The sequence below is a fragment of the Ambystoma mexicanum genome, chromosome 5q (assembly GCF_040938575.1).
Source record: "Ambystoma mexicanum isolate Mex_15411 chromosome 5q, UKY_AmexF1_1, whole genome shotgun sequence".
Taxonomy (NCBI): domain Eukaryota; kingdom Metazoa; phylum Chordata; class Amphibia; order Caudata; family Ambystomatidae; genus Ambystoma; species Ambystoma mexicanum.
The window spans coordinates 904,336,605-904,361,900 of NC_090933.1; the positions used below are offsets into that span (position 1 = coordinate 904,336,605).

General features: G+C 46.1%; 1 protein-coding gene across 1 annotated transcript in view; it reads left to right on the forward strand.

The window, feature by feature from the left end:
• LAPTM4B (lysosomal protein transmembrane 4 beta) overlaps positions 1–25,296 on the forward strand; it is a 761,683-nt gene that overhangs the window by 271,348 nt on the left and 465,039 nt on the right. Inside the window, exon 2 of the mRNA XM_069621405.1 lies at positions 728–839. Within this exon, the coding sequence (XP_069477506.1) occupies positions 728–839 (112 nt within the window). The remainder of the gene's footprint in view (positions 1–727; positions 840–25,296) is intronic.

Consider the following 25,296-nt stretch of genomic DNA (forward strand, 5'->3'; position numbering starts at 1 on the left):
CTTCTCAAGGATATAATGCTTAATTATTAGGTACAGTCTACACGCGCTTCAAGACTTATAGGCACCTTATTCAGGACTGTAACTATATGGGTGCTTTTGTAGCAAGGCAGGGAGACTTCTTGTGAGCTTGTATCTCCCGATGCCATCATTTTGTAAGTATATGCTCCAAACACGGTCATTACAGTATCCACATTTTTATTAAGGAATTCACAATGTATGTGTTGAAACAAGTTAACAACATAGAATTCATTGTCAGAATTGTGCACTGAAGGATTAGTGGTTTAGAAGTGGGTGAGTTTGAAGTTTGATACATACCAAAAGCTGTGGATGTGATGGACAAGAAAATACAATAGCTCAGTGAGTTTGTAAGGCTTGAAAAAAGGTTTTCGAGGGTTATCGTTAAGTTATTTCCCCTTAGATCAGGGGTCAAGAAAGTGATCAATGTTTTGGGTAATTAAGATAATTAGGATAGGGTCTCTTCAGGAATAAGTGCGATTGAAAAGTACTTCTAGCGGCAATTGTGTTTTGTCTCGTGCCTTTGCAACATTTTACAAGTGTTCTCTATGTGTAAATTGTAGTTTGCAACTTATATTCACATGCCCTCTGTCTTCCCTAAACCCTGCACCCCCTACAGTTTACCGACAATGTTTTTGTAATGGTCTAATGTATTCTCATGGAATTTAAAATTGGAGCAAAATACATATGGATATATTTTCTCTCTTTCTAGATCATTAATGTGGTCGTATTGCTGATACTGCTGAGTGCCCTCATTGATCCCGATCAGTACCACCTGCAGAGCTCTGACCTGGGCAATGACTTTGACTTCCTGGATGATGCCAGTAAGTGAAAACATTAAATTCTGACTGCATTTAATCTCTTCAAGTTTGGGTATATTTTTGACTACATGCTTTGTCAAGAATTGGCATTATCCTGTGGTGATGATGGTCTTCACTGCAATCAACCAGTTCCTTCGGACCTTTAATCTATTTTTTGTGTCCACTGCACAATAACCTGTGGGCTTTGTTTTGTTGAAGCTGTTGATCGTTTGTCGTTTATGCTATGGTGTAATTATCAACCATTTTTACAGTGGACTAATGTAACCACAAACCCGTCCTAGAGTTAATAAGTCTACACATGGACACATGCATGTTTCAGAATTCAAGGTCCTGCTTCAGAATTATTAACTGTGATCCAGAAGGTCTCTGTAGCCGATCAGATAGATCAACATTCTTTGCATTTTTGTTGCCGAATGGCAATTTTGTCGAATATCTTTTGCCCAATCTTCTGCTTTTATCACAAAGAGTGGGGGAAAGATGAAGGGGGGCACAATTTGTCTCGCCCACTTTTTAAAATCTGTATTTGATTGATGAAAATATTTCTATCAGAAGAAATGTGTGCCCCCCTTCCACTCCGCACCTTCATCTCACTATATACCTTAGCCACACTTTACCATCTATATTTTTGTCATTAGAAAAAGCAGCAAAAAAAAAATCATCTAAATTGCCATTCAGCAGAGATGGGTAACACCATCTGTTCAATGTTATGTCAAATCCTCAGAAACGGCATAGTCTGTTCAAGAAGGTGGCTGGACCCAGCCTGGGAGAGTGTCATAATCACTAGATGGCATTCGAGATCTGAGCCCCAGGGCAGAGAGACTGTTTGGGGCTTTGTCTTTCTAGAAACAGGAGGTTTCCTGTATAGATGAAAGGGACATAACTAGAGAAAAATTACTCCCTCTCTTACTCCCCTCCCTTAACAAGGCCACACACTCCTGCTCTAATCCTACAATCCGAGCAGACACTTACAACCAAGCAATACTCTCAGCTCTAAACTCTTATCGCCCCCATTAAACTGAGAAAGCCTAAACCTCATGCGCACCTGAACTCCTGGTTTACCCCTCAGTTAAGAGTGCTCCGCAAAGCTAAACGCTGCGTTGAAAATCGCTGGAAAAGTCATCAGTCCGATGCTCACAAGGATGGCCTTATCCTAGCCACCCTCAACTATAAAGAAGCCATCTACCTTGCCAAAAAAAGTCTTTTAATAATCGCATCAAGCAAACAGACTCGAACACCAAAGAACTATTCAATATCCTAAAGGAACTCAAATCTCCTGCCACACCTCCTGGCACCTGTATTAAAGATAGCAATTGGTGCGCAAATATCCAGACAGCCTTACTGAATAAAATCTCTTCCCTCCAATTTAAAATTAAAGATAAACAAAACGGTCTAAAGCTGGATAATCGTCAGTCTACTCAATTAATGACTGTTCCCTTGGCTTCACCTAAGATCAAACCGTTTGCCTTCTCTCCACTCACCATTGCTGAAGTGGAAGTCATCATCAACAGAATCAAATCGTCCAATTGCCAAGGTGATTCCTGCCCTGCCTCCATCATCAAGGAATCTGCTCATGACCTTGCCCCTTTTATAACAGCCTTTATCAACTCCTCCTTTTAAAACAGGTATTGTTCCTGACAATCTCAAGGAAGCTTGGGTGATCCCACTGCTAAAAAAACCTTCCTTAGAGCTGAGTATACTAACCAATTACAGACCCATCACAACCGTCCCGTTCATGCTCAAAATACTGGACCGTGCGGCCTACCTGCAGATTCAAGACTATCTGAAACTTAACAACCTCCTTGGACTAAGACAATCCAGCTTCCGTCCCAGGCATGGGACTGAAACGGCTCTGATAGATTTGAAAACTCAAATCGAAGTCCTGAAAGATAATGGGAAATTAGCCTTGCTATTTCTCCTAGACCTGTCCGCGGCCTTTGATCTGGTCAATCACAAAATCCTGTGAAAGCACCTCCGTTCTGCCGCCTACTTCTCTGATTCAGCCACTGCATGGATCAGCTCCTTTCTCAGTAACAGACACATGAGGGTATTCTCCCCATCAGCAGCAGCTGACCCCGCCCCTACCCAATGCGGGGTCCCTCAAGGCTCGTGCGTGTCACCTACACTTTACAATGTGTTTACCAAACCACTCTTTGATATTCTTGATTATCTGGGTATCTCTTACACTAATTATGCTGATGACACCCAGATACTCATCCCCATCACAGGTGACCACACTGCAGACACCAAGGCATTGAATGAAATATATCTGGTAATCCAGGCTTGGATGGCCCAGCACGAAATTTGCCTCAATGATAAGATGGAGCTCCTCATCTTGGGCTCCGCTCAACGGCTTAATAAATTAGATCACTCTCATCAGTCCTTCATCATTGATGGCAATGTCATTAAGGTGTCCAAGGACACTAAAACCTTGGGTATCTATCTCGACTCTATCCTGTCCCTGACAAGACAAACCAACGCAGTCAGATCAGAGTCGGCATATACCTGCTAACTCATCGCTCCCTGCAGACCTTTTCTGACCACCCCAATAGCATCACTCTAGCTAGAACGCTCATCATGTCTAAGATAGGCTAACCTCAACACACTGCAAATCACCCAGAATAACGCCATCAGAGCGGCCTTAAATATTCCAAGAAACCAACATATTTCAGATGTCAGGACTAACCTGCACTGGCTCCCTGTCAAACAGAGAATTTCGTTGAATACACTTGCCCTTACTCACAAATGCTTGACTAACAAGGCCCCCCTATACCTATCCATCCGCCTTTACCTCCACACTTCCTATCGACCCCAAAGAGCTGCTCAGACACACAGCCTATCTCTGCCGAGATTTAAACTTCAAAAAGCTGGGTGTGTGAGCTTCCCTGTTCTGGCCACCAAGCTCTGGAACACTCTTCCGTCCACTATCAGATCTGAGCCCTCATTCAATTTCTTCAAACAGAAAATGAAATCATGTCTCCTCGCTCAAATCTGATTCAGCCTTCTGCTTGCAGCAATCACCTAGAGTTATCTGCCCCCACTGAAATTTTGGCTCACTTAACTTATGTTTCTATGATAAACTGCCTAATGTGATTGGATAGTAGTGTTACATAGTCAATCTACTCACTACTGTATGTATCTGACACTACGCTCAGCTTGACCAAGCCTACGTTCTGCTGTATATTTCTGTGCTTCTCTGTAAGTTTACGCTTGGTTGTATATTCTGCTTATTTCTGTAATTATGTCTATTATAATATACTTTATATATACAATTTCTGTACTTTACTGTAAATTTACGCTCTGTTGTACATGTTGTTTATTTCTGTAACTATGTCTATTAAGTTGTCGTGCCCGGTTGCCTATGGGCCTGGCGCGCGCTACAAATAAATAAAATTACAAATTACAAAATTAGATTGTGCGCCTGTTAAGGTAGCAGCCCTAGTTAATCTTGGGAAAGCGAGCCTCCTCATTAAAGAGTGCCCAGGCTCCCAGAGAGGGAGCAGCCCCTTCCAAATGCCAGAATCAACTGAGGGTCTGTCCATGACTCATCAGAGAGCAACCCAAGAATGAGCGATGCTCAGGGGTTAGTCTTGCCTGAGTCTCTCCAGAGACTCCAGTGCCCAGACAAGTTACGGGGCAAAGAATGGACAGACTACTCTGTGTTAAGATGAAAAAGACCTTGAGGTAGGTATATATCTTATGGCAGTCCCCTGTAGGTCTCCCCCGGACCCTCAACTCTGCTCTGCCTCTCTTCTAGATGACCGCTCGCTGAGTGCGTTAACCACTTTTCTCAAGGTGAGTCACTGAGTATGCCTCATGTATAACCAGTATGCAAGACCACCCTCAGAGGACCGGCACAGCTGCTTGGTTTTCACTCCAAGCTTGAAAATGTATATAGCTCAAAGTAGAACATTATATTCACGTTGGAAATCCCTGTACTTTCATTCATGTGTTGCTTCTGAGTTTCAGATCTTCCATCAAGGTAGGCGGTAATGTTTTACAGCCATGTAATAAATCGGCTGCCAAACTCCTCCAAGATCCACGGTACCAGCATAAAATAAGGAAACCTTAACTCTACACATCCAAAAGAGTTGGATGGGAAACGAAATGCTAAAGACTGTTTCAGAAATAAACATGTGTTCCAAGAGTCACAAAGTATGGATTACAAAAAGATGTCTGTTTTAGAATTAAGATATGCTTTTACTCGCCTAAAAAATACCCCCTTTGGGAATGGGAAATATCTTTTGTATACCCTAAAAATTTATTTTATAGCAACTTCAAAAAAGGGAGTTAAGTATCTTACAATGTATCTGAAGCCCTGGTGCCAGCATCCCGATAAAATAAATGGCCAGCGGCATGTCAGCCCTCTGCCACAGTTTGGCAGCAGACTAAAATGGCACTGCATATTTCAATCTGTTCTTCCAAACTCGAGATGGAGCCGCCATTTTTTCATAGCATCACCCTGCCAACTCCCAAATGGTGGTTCTATGTTTGCATTTGTGTTTTGTATTTTATTGATTTATAGGGTGCATTCGCCCAAGCGCTCTCCAGTGAAAAATAACTGTGTAATATGGTGAAAATGCAAAAAAATAATTTGAAATGCAGGATTACAACAAAGAGGAAAGCAGAAAAGCTTTGAGACAAGAATGGAATAAAGGAAGAGTGGGGAGAAGAGTTGCCAGAATTGAGAGAGCGGAAATGGAACTGCACACAGGGAGATTTGGAAACGACAGGGAGAAAGCATATTTGGACGTGTGGCGGGAACGAGATGGCACGTGGATAGAGAGGATAGATGAGCAGGAGCCAAGCCATGAGCACCTATAAAGACAATACATAGAAAATGAAAGAGGAGATGGGATTCAAAAGGAAACCAGGGAGCTGAACGAATTGAAGGAGAAATGGAGGTACAAGGTGAAGGACAGAAGAGAGTACGAATAGTGAGTTGGAAAAAGAGCATTGGGGAGGAAGTTGATAGCCTTGAAGACCAATTAAAAGAGTTAAACAATAACCAAGATGGATAAAGAACTGTGGAAATAAGTAGTTTAGCAGCATGTAGAGAGAGATGAGAATGAGCTTTAAAAAATGGGAACAGTTGATAGCGATACGCATGGGCGATATTGGAGATGTGAAGAGAAACGTGTGTGAGGAGTCAAGGATGACTCCTATGTTACGTGCAGAGAGAGGGGTTGGGGGGGAAGATCGGCGGGAGGAAAAGGGAGGTCCGAGGAAGGAGGAAGGAGGAAGGGCAGGTATGGTTGAAGTTGGAAATACGAGAATCTCAGTCTTTGAAGGATTAAGATAAAGACCGCGAGAATGCATCCAGGATTGGATAGCCAGCAAACAGACAATGATAGTTGCCTGCAGAGAGTCCGAAAGGGAATGGAAAGGAAAAAGGGCGTGGGAGTCGTGTGCCTCGACATGAAACTAAACAGCCAAGAAAAGCAACTATAGAGGAAATGGGAAATGTACAATAAGTGGGCCAAGGGCAGACCGCTGGGGAACAGCATGCCGCCGTAAAGGAAAGGAAGGAGAGTGCCAATCAGCCCAATAAATAGCAGAGTGGTCAGATGGGTAAAATTTCAACTGTTGCAGAAGAAGTCCAGAAAGACCTATGGAACAAAGAGCAGAGAGAAGAGTGGGATGATCCGCAGTGTCGAAAGCAGCTGAGAGATCAAGAAGTATTGGAATAGAGGCCTGTCTATAGTGGAGGGAAAACATCAGCGAGTAGAGAGGAGTTTCTGTGATGTGTAGGTGACCTAACACAGACTAACAGGGAGGAATGAAGCCACAGCGTTCATTCAAATCGAGAATGGGGCTGCGGGTATGAATTGTCTGGGCTGATCTCATCTCCCAAGTGACCCTCATTTTGGAAGCACCGTCCAGCACTTGCCACTCATGTCCACTGAAAGAATGCCCATTTTCAAGTAGTGACTGTTGTCGCATGTACTTTCACTGCAACTACAAAACATTCCACGGGTGAACAATGTTTTTTCGAGGGGATTGGGTCCTCCAACGTATTCCATATCTATGACAGTAATCGCGACAGCTGTGCTGCTTCGGAAAATCTTTCGGCGTCTGCATCCTGCATCGATGACGTCGATACGCCGCCCTCGAGGACTTCCTCTGACGGCCGACGTCACTGGATGTTATAAGTAGGACGGACGACGCCCATAGCCTCAGTTCCTTTTTTTCTTGCGAATGTGTTCAATTCGGAGATCTTGGCACGCCTCGACTCTTTGGAGTTTCTATTCTTTATCGGTTCTTCGAACCTGTTCGCTTGTGAAGTTATCCTTCGTGATGTCTACCTCGTCTACCCCGCGTCCGGGCTTTAAGAAGTGCGGGGACTGTGGGTCCAAGATGTCGGTGACGGACTCGCACAACGCCTGCCTCTGGTGCCTCGGGGAGGCCCATGACACAGATTATTGTGTCGTCTGCCAGTCGCTTACGTCCAAATCCTTGCGGGAGTGCAAGAAGAAACTGTCGGTAGGTAAGGGGTCCAAGCCACGGAAGTCGAGGTCTGCAGGGCTTTCGACGGAAGATTTGAGGGGCGACTCTCCGCATCGTCGTCGGAAGTCCAGTGGGTCTCGGTCCTGGAGTAGGTCCCGCCACACCTCTGCCTCCTTCGGGCAGAAAATGCTAGCGATTCTTGAATCAAAGGGCATTGGTCCGTCCGCGCCTCTGTGTGGGGTCGGTCATGATCTGTCGAGAGACACCGCTCGTCCCCCTTGGGGCTCGGGTTATCGACACGATTTGCGGGAAAGGGCCTGCTCGGACAAGGGGAATCGTTCTCGCCATGCCCGTTCCAGGTCCCGGTTCTCGACGCACTCGAGACCGTGGGCACCTGTGATGTCTTCGAGGAAGATATCGACGCCTGTGGCGCCGAAGTCGGCGACGGACTCTTTCGAGGCTCCGCCTCCGAAGAAGTCGATGATGCCATCGGCGCCCAGGCTGTCGAGGGACAGGCTCGGGGCTCCGACCTCGAGGCCTGTGTCGACGCCGTCAATGCTGTCGGCGCCGCGTTCGGCGTCGACGCCGATTCACTCAACGCCCTCGACGCCTTTCAGGGCTGTTTCGACGGGGGTACCGCAGGGCACGGTGCAACCCCCCTAGAAAGGCTCTGGCCAAGGCGAAGCATGGCTTTGTTCCCCATTCTGTGCCCCATTCTGTGCCCTCTTACTGCCAGCTTGAGGACATTCAGAGGTGGATGAGGGCTCTGATGATGGCATGGTTCCTGATACAGTGCCAGATGAGATTCTCTCGGGCCATAACCAAATTGAGGACCTGCGTCAGTCCCTGCATGACGCCAGTGGTCTGGACACCTCTCCGGAGGTGGAGTTTTGTAGACCTGAGCCTGGCACTCATGCCGACTCCTCATACCGGCGCCTTATGTCTAGGGTTACCGAGTACTTGGGGTGGTCTGCTGCCCCTTGGGATTTTCTTCAGGATGACCTTATGGATATCCTCGACCAAGGTCCACCAACTGACCCGGTACTGCCGTTCCATATGGCTCTACAGAGGAGGGTGGCGGCGGCTTGGACTGCTCCGGAGAGTCTCCCGGCAGTGGGCAAGTCTTTGCCGTGAAAATACCACCCAGCCAGTAGCGACCCCTGCTACTTGACCAAGCACCCCACTCCGGAGAGTTTGGTGGTGCAGGCGGCTACAGCCCCAGCAAAGCAGGCATCGTATCCTACCATCCCTCCTGATAGGGACGACAAGCGTTTTGATGGTTGGGCGAAGAAAGTGTTTTCTTCAGGGGGTATGGCGCTTCAGGCAGCCAACTGGTATGTGCCTTGTCTCGTTTCACGCACTGTGTTTCCTTAGTGGCTGAACATATTCCCGAAGGGGACGAACGGGAGGGTTTCCTTGCTATGTTAGGCCGTTCAGTCGGGTTTGGACATGGCAGATTGCGTCAGCCGGTCCATGGCGGCGAGCATCGTAATACACAGGTTTGCGTGGTTGCGGAAGTCGGGGTTTGCTCCTGATGTGCAGGCCCGGCTCCTCAACATGGCCTTTGACGGTGAACATCTTTTTGGCAGCAAGGCTGACGAGAGCCTTGAGGGGTTGCAGACCTCCAAAGCTGCAGCAAAGTCGTTGGGTGCTGCAGTTCGACAACCTCCGCCTTTTCGTCCTAGGGGATAGCAATGGAGGGGAGGTTCCTTTCATTATTACTCATCCTTTGGTAAAGCGAGAGGAGCTGCCAGTCAAAGGGGCCACCGTAGGAGTGCCAGAGGTGGAAAACAAGGTAACTGAGGTGCCAAGGCCGCTCAGGCAGTTTCCTCTTTGCCCTCAGGCAACACCGCAGCCGCTTCAGCTCAGTCATGAGGCCATGTCCCATGGTTCGCTGGTTGGGGGAAGGCTGGCGCAGCATCTTGTAGAGTGGCGTGCCATTACTTCAGATGTGCGGGTTCTGGAGATCATAGCCCACGGCTACTGTCTTCCTTTCCGGCAGAGGCCTCACGACAATCCACCGGCGAATCTCTTTGAAGAGTCCGGATCCACTCCTTGAGCAGAAAATTCAATCCCTGCTGGAGAAAGGCGCCATAGACCTGGTACCTGTAGCGGAGAGGAACAAGGGATGGTATTCCCCTTATTTTTTGATTTCCAAGAAAGACGGGGGATTGAGACCCATCATGGACTTGCGCGGTTTGAACACACTCCTCAGGAAGGACAAGTTCAAGATGGTTACTCTCTCTCAAGTCCTCCATGCCCTTCAACTTCAGGGCTGGTTGGTGTCTTTCGACCTCAAGGATGCTTATTTTCATGTGCCGATCCATCCAAAGCACAAGAAGTACCTGAGGTTCGCGGTTGGCGACTCGCACTTTCAGTTTCGGGTCCTGCCATTCGGATTGACCTCCGACCCGAGGGTCTTCACCAAGCTCATGGTAGTGGTGGCAGCGCATCTCAGGAAAGGGGGCATTCACATTTACCCTTACCTGGACGATTGGTTAATCAGGGCTCACTCTCCCGAGCAAGTCCTGGATCATTTGTCCATCACCTGCCACTCCCTTCACAAGCTGGGCTTCTCCCTCAACTTAAAGAAGTCCCATTTGACGCCAACTCAGAGGCTCCAGTACATCGGAGCAGTGCTCGACACGACCCTGGGGCTGTGATTTCCTCCCCAGGTGAGTGCTCATAACATTCAGCAGATGGTGCACAAGTTTCAGCTTGCCCAGAGTCTCCCAGCGTTCGAGTTCTTGAGATTGCTCGGCCTCATGGCATCCTGCATTCTTCTGGTGCCAGAGGCCAGGTTGCGGATGAGATCTTTGCAATGGGCACTCAAGCTCCAGTGGTCTCAGTCCTCCAGCAGGATGTCGGACCTGGTTCAGGTGCTGTCCTCGGTCACCCAGGACCTTCTGTGGTGGGCCGTCGAAGGCAATATGATGAAGGGGGCTCCTTTTTGAGTACCCTGGCCAGAGGTGACATTCGTGACGGACGCATCCCTCACGGGATGGGGAGCTCATGCCAACGAGTTGACAGTCAGCGGCCATTGGTCTCCGTCGGAGTCCAGACTCCATATCAATCTGTTGGAGCTGAGGGACGTCAGGCTTGCTCTGAAGGCTTTTCTGCCGACTGTGCGAAGAAAGAATGTCCTGATCATGACGGACAACACAGTGGCCATGCACTACCTCAACAAAAAGGGGGGGCAGGGTCACTTCCTCTGTGCAGGGAGGTGATGCAGCTCTGGTTCTGGGCAATCCAGCAGGAAGTTTCGATCTCGGCAGTTCATCTGGCCGGAGACGAAAACGAGACGGCGGATGCTCTGAGCATGCAGAGCGTGATCTCTGATGAGTGAGAGTTGGCTCAGGAGATTCTCCTGGAGTTCTTTGCCCTTTGGGGGACCCCTCAAGTGGATCTCTTTGCCTCCAGTGTTAACCGGAAGTGCGAAAGGTTCTGCTCGCGGGAATTTCCTCCAAAAGGAGCCTTAGGGGATGCGCTCGTGGTGGAGTGGGCGTTCCTAATGCTGTACGCATTTCCTCCAGTCCCCGTCATCCCGCAAGTGCTGCGGAGGTTGCGAATGTTCGGTTCCCGGATGATCCTCATTGCTCCGGCGTGGGCCCGAAGGACATGGTACCCGGACCTTCTCGATTTGTCCATCTGCTCTCCATGATGTCTTCCCAACCGAGACGATCTGCTCTCATGGGAGGGGGGTCAGGTTCTCCATCCAGAGGTCAGATCCCTCAACCTTCACGCTTCGTTTCTGAAAGTTTGAGGCATAAGGATTGGGACTTCCCTGAAGACGTGATGAAGGTGTTGCTTTCGGCCAGAAGGTCCGCAACTAAGTCCCTGTACCATTGCCATTGGCGAAAGTTCTTTGACTGGTGCAGGGTTAAGAATGTGGCTCCTTTTGCATGTGACATTCCTGTGGTTCTGTCTTTTTTGCTTTCTTTAGCCCACAGGGGCTTGCAAGTGGGTACGGTTAAAGGTTACCTGGCGGCGCTGTCCATATTTAAGCGCTCGTCTGAAGAGTGTTCTTATTTTAAAATTCCTTTAATTTCTCCGTTTCTAAAAGGGATCACTAATGTGTTCCCTCCGTTACCTTTACAGGTGCCCGGTTGGGATTTGAACCTTGTCCTCAAGTTTCTGATGGGTGCTCCGTTTGAGCCTTTGCATTCATGCCCTTTGAGACTGTTAACTCTTAAAACTGTATTTTTGGTTGCGGTCACTTCGGCTCGCAGAATGAGTGAGTTACAGGCACTTTCAGTTAAACCACCCTTCACTGTATTTCAGAAGGACAGGGTTGTCCTTAGAGTTTGTCCTTCCTTTCTTCCGAAGGTGGTGTCGGAATTTCATTTAGGCCAGAAGGTTGTTCTTCCGGCATTTCATCCTCCTCCACATCCTGGTAAGGAAGAGGAGAGGCTCCATAGGCTCGATCCTAGGAGAGCTTTAAGCTTTTATATTTCACGCATGTCCTGGGTCAGAGTGGACGATCAACTCTTCATTGGTTACCCTGGAAAGCGTTTGGGACAAGCTGTGACTAAGCAGACTTTGTCTCGCTGGATTATTCTGGCTATTTCTGAGTGTTACTGCTTGGCGGGTAAGGACCAACGGGTCGGCTTACGGGCCCATTCTACCAGGGGTATGGCTGCCTCTACTGCCCTACAGAGGGGTGTTCCTATTCATAACATTTGTGATGCAGCCACATGGGCTTCGGTCCATACTTTTGTACGTCACTACTCCCTCGATTCCATCCGTGGGCAGGATCTGGCTTTTGGCAAGGCGATCCTTGCTCCGCAATTTGTTTGGGCATTCTACATTTTTTTCTAAATTCTTTTCCCACCTCTTTGCATTGGTACTGCTTTGGTGGGAGTCTGTCATAGATATGGAATACGTCGGAGGACCCAATCCCCTCGAAGAACAAGTTACTCTCTTACCTGGTAACGTTCTTTCGATGGGATGGTCCGACGATGTATTCCATATCGCTCCCTCCCTGCCTTCCCCGTTACAGAATTTCTTATGCGATTGCAGCTTACGTTTCCACATGGCTTTGTGTGGTCAGACTGGCAGAAGACTGGTGCCACACGTTCTGGGGAAAAAACTACAACTGAGGCTACGGGCGTCGTGCGTCCTACTTATAACATCCAGTGACGTTGGCCGTCGGAGGAGGTCCTCGAGGGCGGCATATCGAAGTCATTGACGCAGGATGCAGACGCCGAAAGATTTTCCAAAGCAGCACAGCTGTGGTGATTACTGTCATAGATATGGAATACGTCGTCGGACCATCCCATCGAAAGAACGTTACCAGGTAAGAGAGTAACTTATTCTTCTCTCCTACTATCGAGTTGGTTTCCCTCAGTTTACTGGATTTCAAAGCATTTCAATAGAAAGTTAAAGGTGTGCACACTTTCTAATTATCATTTAAACTTCGCAAGGTTTCGAGCTATGTACACACAGCACGGGGTGCAGTGGACACTCTTCATTGTTCCTGGCTATGATGAGTGATTCAAGACTGATATATGCCGTTGTCCCACCCCTTTCATAGCTCTTTTCTGACTTTCATTCTGAGGCTTTGAACCGTAATTTCCACTTGTGCCCCTCTAGTAATAAATATTCCAGAATTATTGTTGTAGTCCATTGCAATGTACTTCCTTGCTAAATTATGGGTGTGCCGGCATTCTAATGTCAGAACAGGCTTTTTATTATTTTTCAAGGTTCAGAGATATTTATTTGACCACAGGCTGTGGCAGGTTCCCACATGGGAACACAGATGGCACACATTGCCATTTAGTAATGAGTAGTCATACAAAGTAATATATGTACCTTCAAACTGTGTCCATCCTGTACACATGACTTCAATCCATGAACTTGCAACATGCTGTATGGTGTATCAAAGTGTAGACAAAGTAGGAGACCTGCAATCCATGAGACATGAGTCCACTATCTCAATGTGTGGCCCCACAATGTGCCCATCCATTAAAGTCGAGGCACGAGTAGGACTGCGCTCATTCTGTTGGGTGGAACAGGTTCTGTGTGCACCTTCCACCAGCCCAGATCTGAAGGCACCACAGGAGTAGCAATGTGCCACAAAATGTCAATGTTGGGATTACAATTCCAAAATTATCTTCTATTCTTACATTTTAGGCATGTATCTAGTTATGGGGTGGGGGTTCCAGGAAGGCTAGAAGAGTAATACGGGTCAAGCTTCCTTGCTTGTGATTTTAGATCTTTCGGCTGCCTTTGATTTGGTGGATCACTCCATCTTGATCGCCAGGTTAAGGGATATTGCCTTTTTCTCAGACCATGTCACGCAATGGATAACCTCCTTCCTGAGTGGAAGACAGGGGAGGGTTGCCTGTGGGGTGGCAGAGACAAAACCGGTCCCTCTGACCTATGGGGTAACTCAGGGGGCGTGCGTCTCACCATGTCTCTGACATTTTCATGGTGCCGTTCTTCAACTTGCTAGAACATGAGGGCATTTCATTTGCCAACTATGCAGATGTCGCACAATGTGTCATCCCTATATCAGGGTCACACAGTATCGAACAACATCAATAAACATATCACCCTATCCATACCTGGATGGTACTGAATGGCCTGGCCTTGAATAGCGAGAAAACAGAGCTTATGATTGTGGGAACATGCACCAAGCTTGAAAAATTAGGCCCGATGTTAAATATCTTCAATATCGACAACTGTAAAATCGAGGTAAAGAAAAAAGTAAAAACATTAGGCATTATTTTGGATAGGAATCTGAACATGAAAACTCAGGTGAGCAACCTGCTCTCCACGTCATCATATTACATCAAGTTGCTCAGACACCTCCGCCCACTTATCTGAAAAGAACATGGAGATCGTAGCCAGAGCCATTATTGGCTCAAAAATGGATTATTGTTGTAGCCTCCTCGTTGGCATTACACAAGTAGACACCAACCGCCTAAACGTCATTCAGAATGGCGCAGTCACAGTGGTGAAGGGTCTGAGACGTGAAGGCCCATGTGTCAGAGGCAAGATAAAGCTTGCACTGGCTCCCTGTCAAACCAGAGTACATTTTAGGATGCTACTCATCACACATACATGTCTCACGGATCGCATGCCAGCCTATTTATCAGATGAGATTGTGAAAAAGCAGAGCTCAAGATCCTTACAATACCAAAATTTAAAAAACAGTACGCTGTAAAACAAGTAAAGCTCTCAAGGGAGCTTTTACCATAGCCGCTCCAGTGGCTTGGAACACCCTTCCCCCAGACCTCGGGGACATTGTGTCCACAGACATGAGTCTGAAACCCTATTCACCTCTCTACATGTGTGTTCGTATTGTTTTGTATTATGTTTGCGCCCATAAGCCTTTGGGTACCTGGAGCGTGGTAGAAATGCGAAGTAAAGCTACGTTTTGAAGGGAATTTTTCTCCTCTGATTGGCTCTTCCCTGTAAATAAAACACTGTCGGAGTGAAGATCTGAACAATCACCACTCATCTCCCACACTAATTGCTTGGTAGTTCTAGGGGGATCTTGCAAGCACCGTTGCTTGCTTTGGTTACTCTGTTGGTATCTAATCTTGGTTGTGTTCTTTATCCTAATTGAAGCAGTCACTATTGGGTCTCAATGCTTACTTCCGCATTAATTCAGATCATGTGACTTGTACTCCCCTCTGAACAACTGTCTTCCCCTCATCCTCTCTTATGAACTGTTTACTGCTAACAAATATTTAAAACAAACGGTATCCAGAGATTATACCTAATTAAAAATGAATAATAAATGTAAGGTTGGGTAAACATTTATTTTTTATTTATTAGTTAAAATCACATGTAACCAAACTAACATCTTTCGTGGGTCTGTTATCTCTGCTAAAAGTCCCACTATTCAGGATTCCCGCCCGGAAGTCTTTTGCTATTCACAGATCAGTTGGCTACTCAAAGCATCACTGCACTGTGATTGCTCTTCCCACATGTGCTTAAATCCATCATCTCTCTTCTGCTTCGAAAGAAATCTTTACACTTCCTGGGTTTGATTGCAGGCTGTCAATATCTCCTGTCAACTACCCTCTACTAAAATTGCATATTTGCGCTCTGCTCCTTGTGCCGTTGTCTGAAATTTCACTGCTGCTCCACAGTGATCCTCTTCGCATCCAAGAGTCTTGATGTTAAATTCATGCGTGTCCAGGTAGTACAAGATTCAGGTCAATGACGTGTTTCTTAAATAATGTACCCTCCACTAAGTCCAATACAGCAGTGCGTGTTGTGTGTCTGTTCTTTCTGCCATGAGGCGCCTTTTGTTTTGTACTCTTGCGATTGTGCATGTTGGGTCTTGTCTGGGGAAATAACAGTAGACATTCCCTACTTCATTCTAAAATGTCTTCCTGCTATCGTGGCAGCTCTTTAGCTATTCTATAGTCTTATTTCTATTGCAGTCACCTCTCTGCCAGCCTCTAGCAAGCATCTCTTGCATTGATTTTTTTACATCCCGCTTCATGTCAGAAACCAGCCTCAAAGCACAGGACACGGTTTTGAATCCTGTTTTTAGGAATGGAAACGGTGGTGCCTACATCTCTTCTCAAGTAGTTCACCACAGGGTTGTTGCTAGGTCTGGCATAGGTCCAGGGCTACGCTAATGTCAGGACTGTCGGGACTGGGGGCTAGCTAGCCTTTTGGTTGTAGCCCCTGAGATTCCATCCGGGACTACAACCAAAAGACCCGGGGCTATATTCCCTTCAGCCCCCCACCTAGCAACGCCTCTGGTTGGCCATCTTCGCGGTTGGCTTAGACACACTGTTTTACACTTAAATGTTCAGATTTTGTTTTCAACAAGATCTTTACATAGTTAAGGTTCTCATGACAGGCACATTTTCGCAGCTGTGCTTTTAAGAGATACCATCTGCCACAATTGGCTTTAAAGGTGAGACACTTTCCTTAAAGCAAACTGAGAAAGTGCATTTTTGTCATCACATGGCCAGTCACCTTATTTGCTACATAAACTAGACAATTCGTCATCTTCGGCCGTAGGCCGTTCTGAGCGCTGCACTGCACTAGAGCTAAGATCTCCATTAATCACATGGGGACACTTTTGATCTCTTGCAGTGATTTAATTTAAATGAATTGCTATCATGTTCAATATGCCCTCTGAGTCTCCTCAGCCAAGCATGGAGGCTCTGGTGTAGAAGTATTTAAGTCAGCGAAGCAACGAAACCTAGACTTTGGGCAGGGGGGGATGCCTAACTGGTGATGGAAGGGGCCACTTCAGAAGGGGGGGCATACTTGAAGGCTACGCCCCCTGTTCAAATGGTACATTTTAAAGCGCAATTTGCCAGTGAGAATGACAGTGATTGGATGTAAAGATAACGTACACATTTAGTTGCTTTGATCATTTTTTATATCTAAAGTATTTGATCAGCATCACCCTTTAAGCAAAAGTGATCGATCACCAGGGGACAAGGTGGAAGTACAGTGTGTCACTAATCCATCTTCCACATGAGATGCAAACCATCAATTTCTGTTAATTATACAATTATATGCCAGTATAAAAACATTTTCATGCTGGCTGTGCCCATACATTTCCATATGTGCCAATATTCCCATATATGAACATACTCCTATGTGCTTTGCGTATAAAGCCATTAATGATACTATAAGGAAACACATCCATTCCAGTGAAAAATGTCAAGCCACAGTAATACATTGCTAGACTGGCAGTACTAAAACGCCAGTCTAGCCACATAACGCATATCATGCTTACTTTATTATGGATTTCCTGGCCACTCTGCCTAACAAGAAGTTGTGAAAGAACACATAATGTTATATGCTCGCTTGCATCCGTGGGGAGGGGGGCTGATGTGGGCATTCGATTTTTGTTAGGCAGAGAGGTGAGGGAAGACTTTCTTGAAAATAGCAGCTTTAAGGTTTTGCTGCGTTTGTGCAAATACATTTTTCTGCCCGAACGCAGCCGCGGTTTCAGGAAAGGCTTCTCTCCCCTCTCCGAGTAACAAAAAGCTATGCGCGGAAGCCTCGCCTATCAGCTCACTTTTCAGGGGGCTGGGGAGTGGGGTGAATCCTGTGAAGCTCAATGGCGTTGCGCGCCTGATTTAAGCTAACGTTGCAGGTTTATTTTATTTATTTTATGAGATTGCTTATTGCATGAACCTCAAGAGCAGAGGATCACTTTACAATGGGAGATTGCCCTTTTATGCAGAGGCACGTAGCGTTGCAGAGGGAGGGAGAGAAGGAGGGTGGGATTTGTATTTATCCGGCAGCTATTGTTGAAAGAATTATGGTTTCAGTGTTTTGCATGACTGGAGGATGGTGGGAGCAATTCAAGCTGCTGCTGGGATTCAGTTCGAGATGGTCGGGCCGTGGCAGGGCAAGGACAGTCTTCTCTTAGAGGGCTAGCTTAGACACAAACCTTTGGATGGTTGTGCTACATGAGGCCAGAGACCTCCAGAGGTATGGAGTTTAGATGCCAAGCATGTTAGTCTTCCATTTGCGATTGCTTTGTAGGTAATACATGCAGTTTTTAATATGATTCTGCCATGGATTGGGAGCCAGTGAAGCATGATGCTGTGTAGGAGAGATGGTCGTTTTTGTGTGCTCCTGTAATTGAACGGGCTGCGGCATGATGGTCAGCCTTGAGGGAAGCCAGATGTGCATCTTGAAGCCCAGTAAAGGGTGCGTTTCCTGCATCAATGTGTGTGATCACAAGTGCCTGGACCACCATGTGGAAGTCATGTGGAAGGATGAAGAGTTTGATTTTGCAAAGTGTGGAGATCTGTAGCCATGCTTTTGTAAGGACAGGCTATTGTCAACAATAAATCCCAATGATTTGGTAGCTACGGGGTGATTCCTTCCGGGCACATGTCCTCCAGGCTTTGTTGCACGTGCTGCTGTTTGGCACGGGACCAATGAGGATGAATTTACTTGTGGTGGGGTTTAGTTTGGGGGTAGGTATTTGACATCCGTGTTTAGATGGAGGCCAGGTATTCATGGACTGTACTGATGGAAGGCTATGCTGTGGTTGTTTAGGAGAGATCCCAATAATTCCATCTATAGATTGAAAATCATTGGGATAGGTTGGAACCTTCCTCCCAGTTACCACAATTGACTGTGAGTCCGTTACATTTGAGTGAGCCCATCCATTGGATAGGTAGGATGTGAACCATTTGAGGACATTTCCAGTGAATCTCATTCTGTCGGTGAGCAACGGGTGGTTAACTGTGTCAATGGCATCTGCGAGTTCTAAGCGGTCTAGGGGGCACAGGTCCTGTGTGCACATCGTTCTCCACTTAGGTGGCTGCAGCTTTAGTGCTGCATTTTGTCATGGTCCCAAGCCGCCGAGCCCCTCGGATATGGCAGACACATTTTGGCCATTTGCGCCTCCAATGAGACCTGAGAAACGAGACAACATTTCCCAGGCACAAACTTGATTCTGTTAAGCCTCGTCAAGCCACGTGATAGTGTTGCGAGCGCCCTGCGTACTCTATAGAGGTGGTGCTATCGCCTGCTCGGAGCTCCTTCTCGAGGCGCTGTGGATAACACAGCACTCCTCAAACTGTTGGTGAGTGTCCTTGTAGAACCTGTCTCGTTTTCCTGTTTCTGTGCATATTCCTAGATCCTGTTTGACCGGTGCTCATCCCTGGAGTGCATCATCCTTCTCTGGTATCATATATCCTCTTACTGTCTTCCAGTTATCAATCTGGCTTGCTTTTGGACTGTCTTGCTTAACCCTTTCTTGTCTGACTCTTTGTGTACCGAATCTCTGCCTGCCTTTTTGGATTGCTAAATCATTTTCTTTTGGATTATTCTATTTTTGTTTCCCTGCCCTTTTGATACTCTGTTTTGGGGCTTAGACTTTCTGCTCTTTGGAATCTTCCTCTGAATTTGTGTTCTAGACTTTTCTGGACCTTGTCCTCGTTATTATATCCCTGAGTTTCCTCCCACATTCTGTTCGGGAGGCACCTGCATTTCATTTTATTTTCATCCTTGTGCGGTTGGTATGGTCTCCCTTTATTCCCTTCCTGGACTGGTACTTCCACTGTTTTCTTAATTTCCTCCAGGTACTTATCATTGGAGGGCAAGGGCATGGGTAAGAACTGCAGGGAGGTTGGTTACTGTTCTGACTCGATTTCTTGTTTGTTCCCTATAGATCCTGCGGGTGCCCTCCGCTTTCTTGTTTGCTCTTTGGGTAAGAGGTTCAGGTCTTTTTGACTATAGGTGACTGTTTGGGGAGTGGACAGAAATAGTCCATGGATGTCATTTCCTCAGCACCTGCGCATGACAGATTGTTGAGACCATTACGTCCGTCGACCATTATGGAAGAACCTGGTTGCCCGATTGGATGCGTTACAAGCTAACATACATCCTTTACCCCCCCCAAACCACCAACCCCTGGAGTAGGTTTAGTTTGCAGCTGCTCCAGTTCTGGCAGCTATAGGCCCTCAAGTAATGGCAGGAGCCCCTATCCTGGCCACAACCTTGCCTATACCCCAGCTCAACCAGAGCGGTTTTCGGGGGATCTTGACTTAAATTGCGTTTTTTTAATCCGTGTAGGCTTCATCTTTTGTGTCGCCCATCGGCCTCTCCTGATGCCACCGCTAAAGCAGCTTTGTCCTCTCATATCTTAGTGGGGTGGTGGCTATGTAGACCTACCCCTTGCTGCAAAATAACGACCCACTACTGTATAACTTTGAATCCTTGATTGACGCATTGGCAAGGTATTTGACACCAAACACAAGGGGCAGGCTATGGACTTGCAGATGTTAGAGATAGCCCAGGGTCGAAGGGATCTTTTGAGCAATATCTCCAAGTTTAATAAAGTAGCGGTTAAAACTAATTGGCCTTTAGGAGAAGAGGGCTGCTGTGTTTTACAGAGCGTTGCAGGAGGAGCTGAAAGACACCCTAGTCATAGTTCCATGTTTGCCTACGTCCTATGCAGCTCTATTGGTCTTGGTCTTAGAAGGTACATGCATCTAGCGATCGGAAACCTTTTTTTCCCAGGCAGATGGTGAGTACCACTGGTGGGGAGTCCACTGCTTTGCCCAGTACCTCATCCTCTAATGTGGAAGGGCTTATGCATGGGGAGTTGGTCAACTTCTGACACATAAGGAGAGGGAATTTAGGGGTAAGGAATGGTTATGCTTGTATTGTGGCCAGTCTGGACATTTTCTCTGGGAGTGTCCTATTAAACCCAAACTTAACCCAGAAAACGCCTTGGCCTGTCCATGATGGGAATAGCATGGACGAGCCTAAACAGCAATGGTTATATGATTAACGCTTTCCCCATAGTCCCTCTTCTTAGGATACCTGTGAAACTACATTACATCACAGAGATCCTCTTGAGGCAGTGGCCTTTATAGACTCGGGAGCTTCTGGGGTTTATATGGCTATCTCGCTGGCCCGTGTCTTGGACATACCCTCCATTGCCAAATCTGTACCATGATCAGCACGGGCTGTGGATGGCCAGGAGATCCCCCTGGACCCATTGTCTCGAATATCACAGAGTTTACACTTACATGTATGAATCTTCCCTTACTGCTTGCAGTTCGACTTGATTGCCACCCCACAATATGACATCAGGCCTCCCCTGTTCCTATGAAAAGAATATGAAGAAAATACACTGATTAACACAACATTATATATGTAGAGGTCAAAAAAAATTACAAACGCATAATATATAGATACAGGTAAATGTGAAGCATGTTAAGCCAATAAAAAAAAAGGCATGCAGCTATGAGCTATCCAGCTATGTGTTGAAGATACACGAGTCTAACATTAGGAAAGAACAGTCCTGCAATATTCAAAAATAAATTAGCTCTCCAAGCAGTAAACAACCTTTGCCCAGACATGCCTAGAAGAGGGAAACTATTTATTTTAAAAACATTTGGAAACACCAGAACTCAATGAGACGCTGATGCCCACCAATACACTGTAACATCCAGACAGGAAATCACACTCTTTTAATAGGTTGTTTAATATCCATCATTGAGAATTAAGATTGGTTCTAATTCCAGGGGAATCAATCCACTCTGCCTTCCAGTTGTTTCAATGACTTGATTAGAAAGATTAAACTTAGAGATAATGTATTCATCCAAGACAGATAAAGGGAATACCATTTTTTTTATCAATCTTAAATCTGATGTTGTTTAATAAAGGCAACACTAGAATAGGCAATTTCAGCTAAGAAGCCAGGCATGCCACATCGCCACCCAAAGGCCAACACTGTAAATTCACCTCCAGTTATGAACCACTGAGCAAAGCCTTGTGAAAATGCAAATTAGCTACAAAGCATACATTATTGATAAATACATTTGCTCTTCCTGCACAAGGGTCTGCGACTGTTCACTTCTTATCATGATGTTAATAGCAATGTTACACTTTACGTTAATTAAAGGTAGTATCCACATGTAGGCTACTTCCTACCAGGCTGTATGGCTTGACACAGTGTCGTAAAACTATTACTCATCACCATAGAAAGTGCTTTTTATGATTCTGCCGGGCAGCAATGGGCCCTGAAGCTTTACCATTTGGTGAGGCCCCTTTTCTTCCGTACACTTCCTGTTTTTGTAACCAATGCATTCAATTGTTTGTGCTGCCGTTGATAATTGGAGTAATAGCACTGATTTGAAATAATGTTCAGTTTGCTCTATTTTCAAAGTTCGTGTAAATGCTATTGAACAGTTCTAAAATTATTTGGCCAACTTCTGTCATGACTTGATTATCTGCATCATAAATAAAATGGCTATAATTTAGTGCATTTCGTTGCAATGCTTTTATCGATCCCATATGACCATATTTTTCTTCCCGTTTGATACTTGGGGGTTCAGTGGTGTTGCTTGTTTGCGTCGCGTGGCATGGATCGCATTTGTCACTATATCCTGCTTATCCAAGGGTTCCATAGCTAGTTGCCTTTTGGTTGATAGAAATTTTGCATCTGAAAAAAGTTCTGGTGTGAGACAAAACTAAATGACTCCCCCAGTCTGTTTTTCCTTTATGTGACTGGGTCCCTGGCTCCACATAAGGAACAAAGGGGCAGAGCAGAAACCAAGAACATCTTTGACCTGTAGTGAGCTGAACATGGTGTGGCCTCACTCAATGTTGCTGAATTGCCAAGTCCTTGCCTGAAATAAACCAACGTTCTATTAAAGGTTTGCTGGGAAGCTGAATCTGCAAGAGGCCCAAAGCGGCCAGACCTGGCAGTAGGGGGGACCCGTGAATGCTGGCAACAGAATTAATGATTCAGAGGGGGCAAGAGGAATGAGTAGCAGTGACTGAGGGTTTTGGAGATGGATCCGGTGTCAGAAAGGAGGCGATGAGTAACCAGCACCAAGACACTAAAGATGAGACCAGGAACACTGCATGGTGAGGGTGGAGCCACCACTCTTAACAGCAATGTGAGTTGCACGTAGAGACTGAAAGGTGAATCTTGAGAGATCACAACCTGGGACTTGTGGGGCCATCAAATTGCACTGGAGTACACAAAGCGCTGCTACACAGAAGGAAAGTCCAAGAGAACTGTAAGTGGCGAGTTGCAGTCTAGTCATTCCCTCAACATTGTGCAAGAGGTACTGTGCTAAAGTGAATCATAGTCTAGCCATTTCCTTAACCTATTCAATTAGTTACTAATAAAGTGGCTTGAACGAATGTTCCCCTTTATATTAGTTAGCATGAGAAGAAAATAGACTGGTTCTACTGTCATAATTCCGATCTAGAATTAATCTGGTCACATTCAACCTGGTCTTTGAGGTCGTAAATCTTCCCAACCAAATATGTTGCTACATTTATTTGAGTAGAACATTTGAAGGAGACATATACATGTATCCAACAATCCATTACCATAAAAATTAATGACTAGTGCTTGATATCTCCTCTAACCTAATGCTACCTATCACCTCTCTGCTTGAGCAATATTAATAACTCCCATGCTGAGCGCTAGCTATACCATCCATGCAAGTTCACTTTCTGTGTATCAGCCTCCGTTCCATACATAGGTTTACCACGTGACTCTCTTCATGTCATCCACTGGACCGTCTAGTCTGTTCAGGCATATGGTGGGATGCCTGGGCTGCTGTGAACAACCTGAAGGTGTCTCACTGACTAGTCCCCGGGATCTGTCTTCCAGGTGGCCAGGACACGGCCATCACTATTAGATCCAGTTCCTGGGGGTGGACTAGTGAGGCAGGATCACCTGGATAGGGGGTCTTCAATGAGTGGAAGTGGGACACCGACGGGTGAGATGCAGTGTACTGGAGAGACCCCCGGCCGGCCCATAGTCAGGGTTTGCTCTGCAGTACTTTAAGACAAGATAGCTGCACCTTGAGATGGACAACTCAATGGTTTGGCAAAGGGGAGTCCGTTAATGACAAGTACAAAAAACGTGGAAACATGGAAATCAACAGTGATGCGATAGCCCGTCTCGCTTCAACTCCCATAAACTTCATACAAACAGTAACATTTATACCGAAAACTCATCATTGAAGTGTAATACTCAAAAGTTAACATGCAATTCTATTGGTTGGGAAAAGGTAACTTTAATATAGGTGCTATATCTGTATATGGTAACGGAGTGCAGGGATTGGATAAACACTATCAGGTGGGCGTCTAAGCCCTTCCTTCAAAAATGACTATGGTAGACATTACTAAAAGTACAACGTCCCATTGGTTCTACTATCTATAGGACCCTAGATTATTTGGTCAATTGTGATTGGGTTGGCAGCAACCCCATGCATAAATCTCCACTTTACTTAGCAGCACACAGAATGGTCAACCAGGTGCAGGATGCCCCAAGATTCACCCGGCCTCCCTTCCATCAATCATTACTTTAGTGGCTATGTGTCAATTAGTTGGCTGTGGTCGGCCTCGCAACTGTATCTTCTTGTCAGGAAAAGTTATGATATCTCTGTGTGGGCGACAGCCAGGCGTAGGTGTGAAACTGTGCCTCTTCTCGCTCGGCTGGTCACGTGCTAACGCACCGTGAATCTGCCTAGTTTTCCTTCTATTTGTGCATTTAATTCTTATTCGGCTTGCCACCTGCCTGGGCCTCCTTATCTCGGCCTTTCTGAGATAGGCTGTTCTGTTCTTAAGTTTCGATTCCGCAAAGCTACTGTTCGCTGCTTCTATTGGTCTGACCTTGGCTCTTCCTGGCTCACGTTGCCTCTGCTGAGTTTTGATTCAGCCATCTCTTGTCATTTTAGCTGGAATACGAATCCTGTCCTGTTTAAGCTCTAGTAACCTGAGTTAATTCTGCTTTTGTGTAAAGTGGACTTGCACTTAGATAACGTGCTTCGTTTTGAGGTAGATTGTGTATAATGGCCGCACTGTTTTCTTAGCTTCTTGCGGTTCCAAGCATATGTACCGGCGTTAGCTGGTTGAATATCTTCATCCTGCTTATGGCTTAAGTTTCTTTATTTTTCAACATCGTCTCTCCTTCTAAATTCACGATATCCTTATTCATGGTTTTTTTGTCTCTGTGTATCATCTTTTGGTTGTCGTTTCTTTCATCTGTTCGGGCCCTCATGACGTCACCATTCGTCTTCAATTAAGGCCTTTTGAGTTTCTTCCGAGACAGTGTTTAAGCAATTTACATTTCGTTTCATTTGCTGGTAGGGTTTTCTCAATGGATACCTTACTGTCCATGGTTGTCTGATTATTGGTACTTCAACAGGTATCATTCTTCTAATAGGTACTGGGCAGAGCCCCACTAATAATAATAATAATAATAATAATAATAATAATTTGGCATTTATATAGCTCTCTAATAATAATTTGGCATTTATATAACGCTACGAACCCTCTGGTATCTGAGCGCTGCTTATTATTACCGATGGTGTGTGGTGCTCATTTATCGACCTTGGAAGGATGAAAGGCTGAGTTTGGCCCCGCCGGGTTTCAAACCTGCGTTAGCAGGCTCTGCACGGATGTCAAAGCGAGCGCTCTACTCGCTGTGCCACTTGACGGATGTCAAAGCGAGCGCTCTACTCGCTGTGGCACTGCGGCTCTATGCTGGTTTATCTGCTCATCATACGTCACATATTTCGGTGTGAAT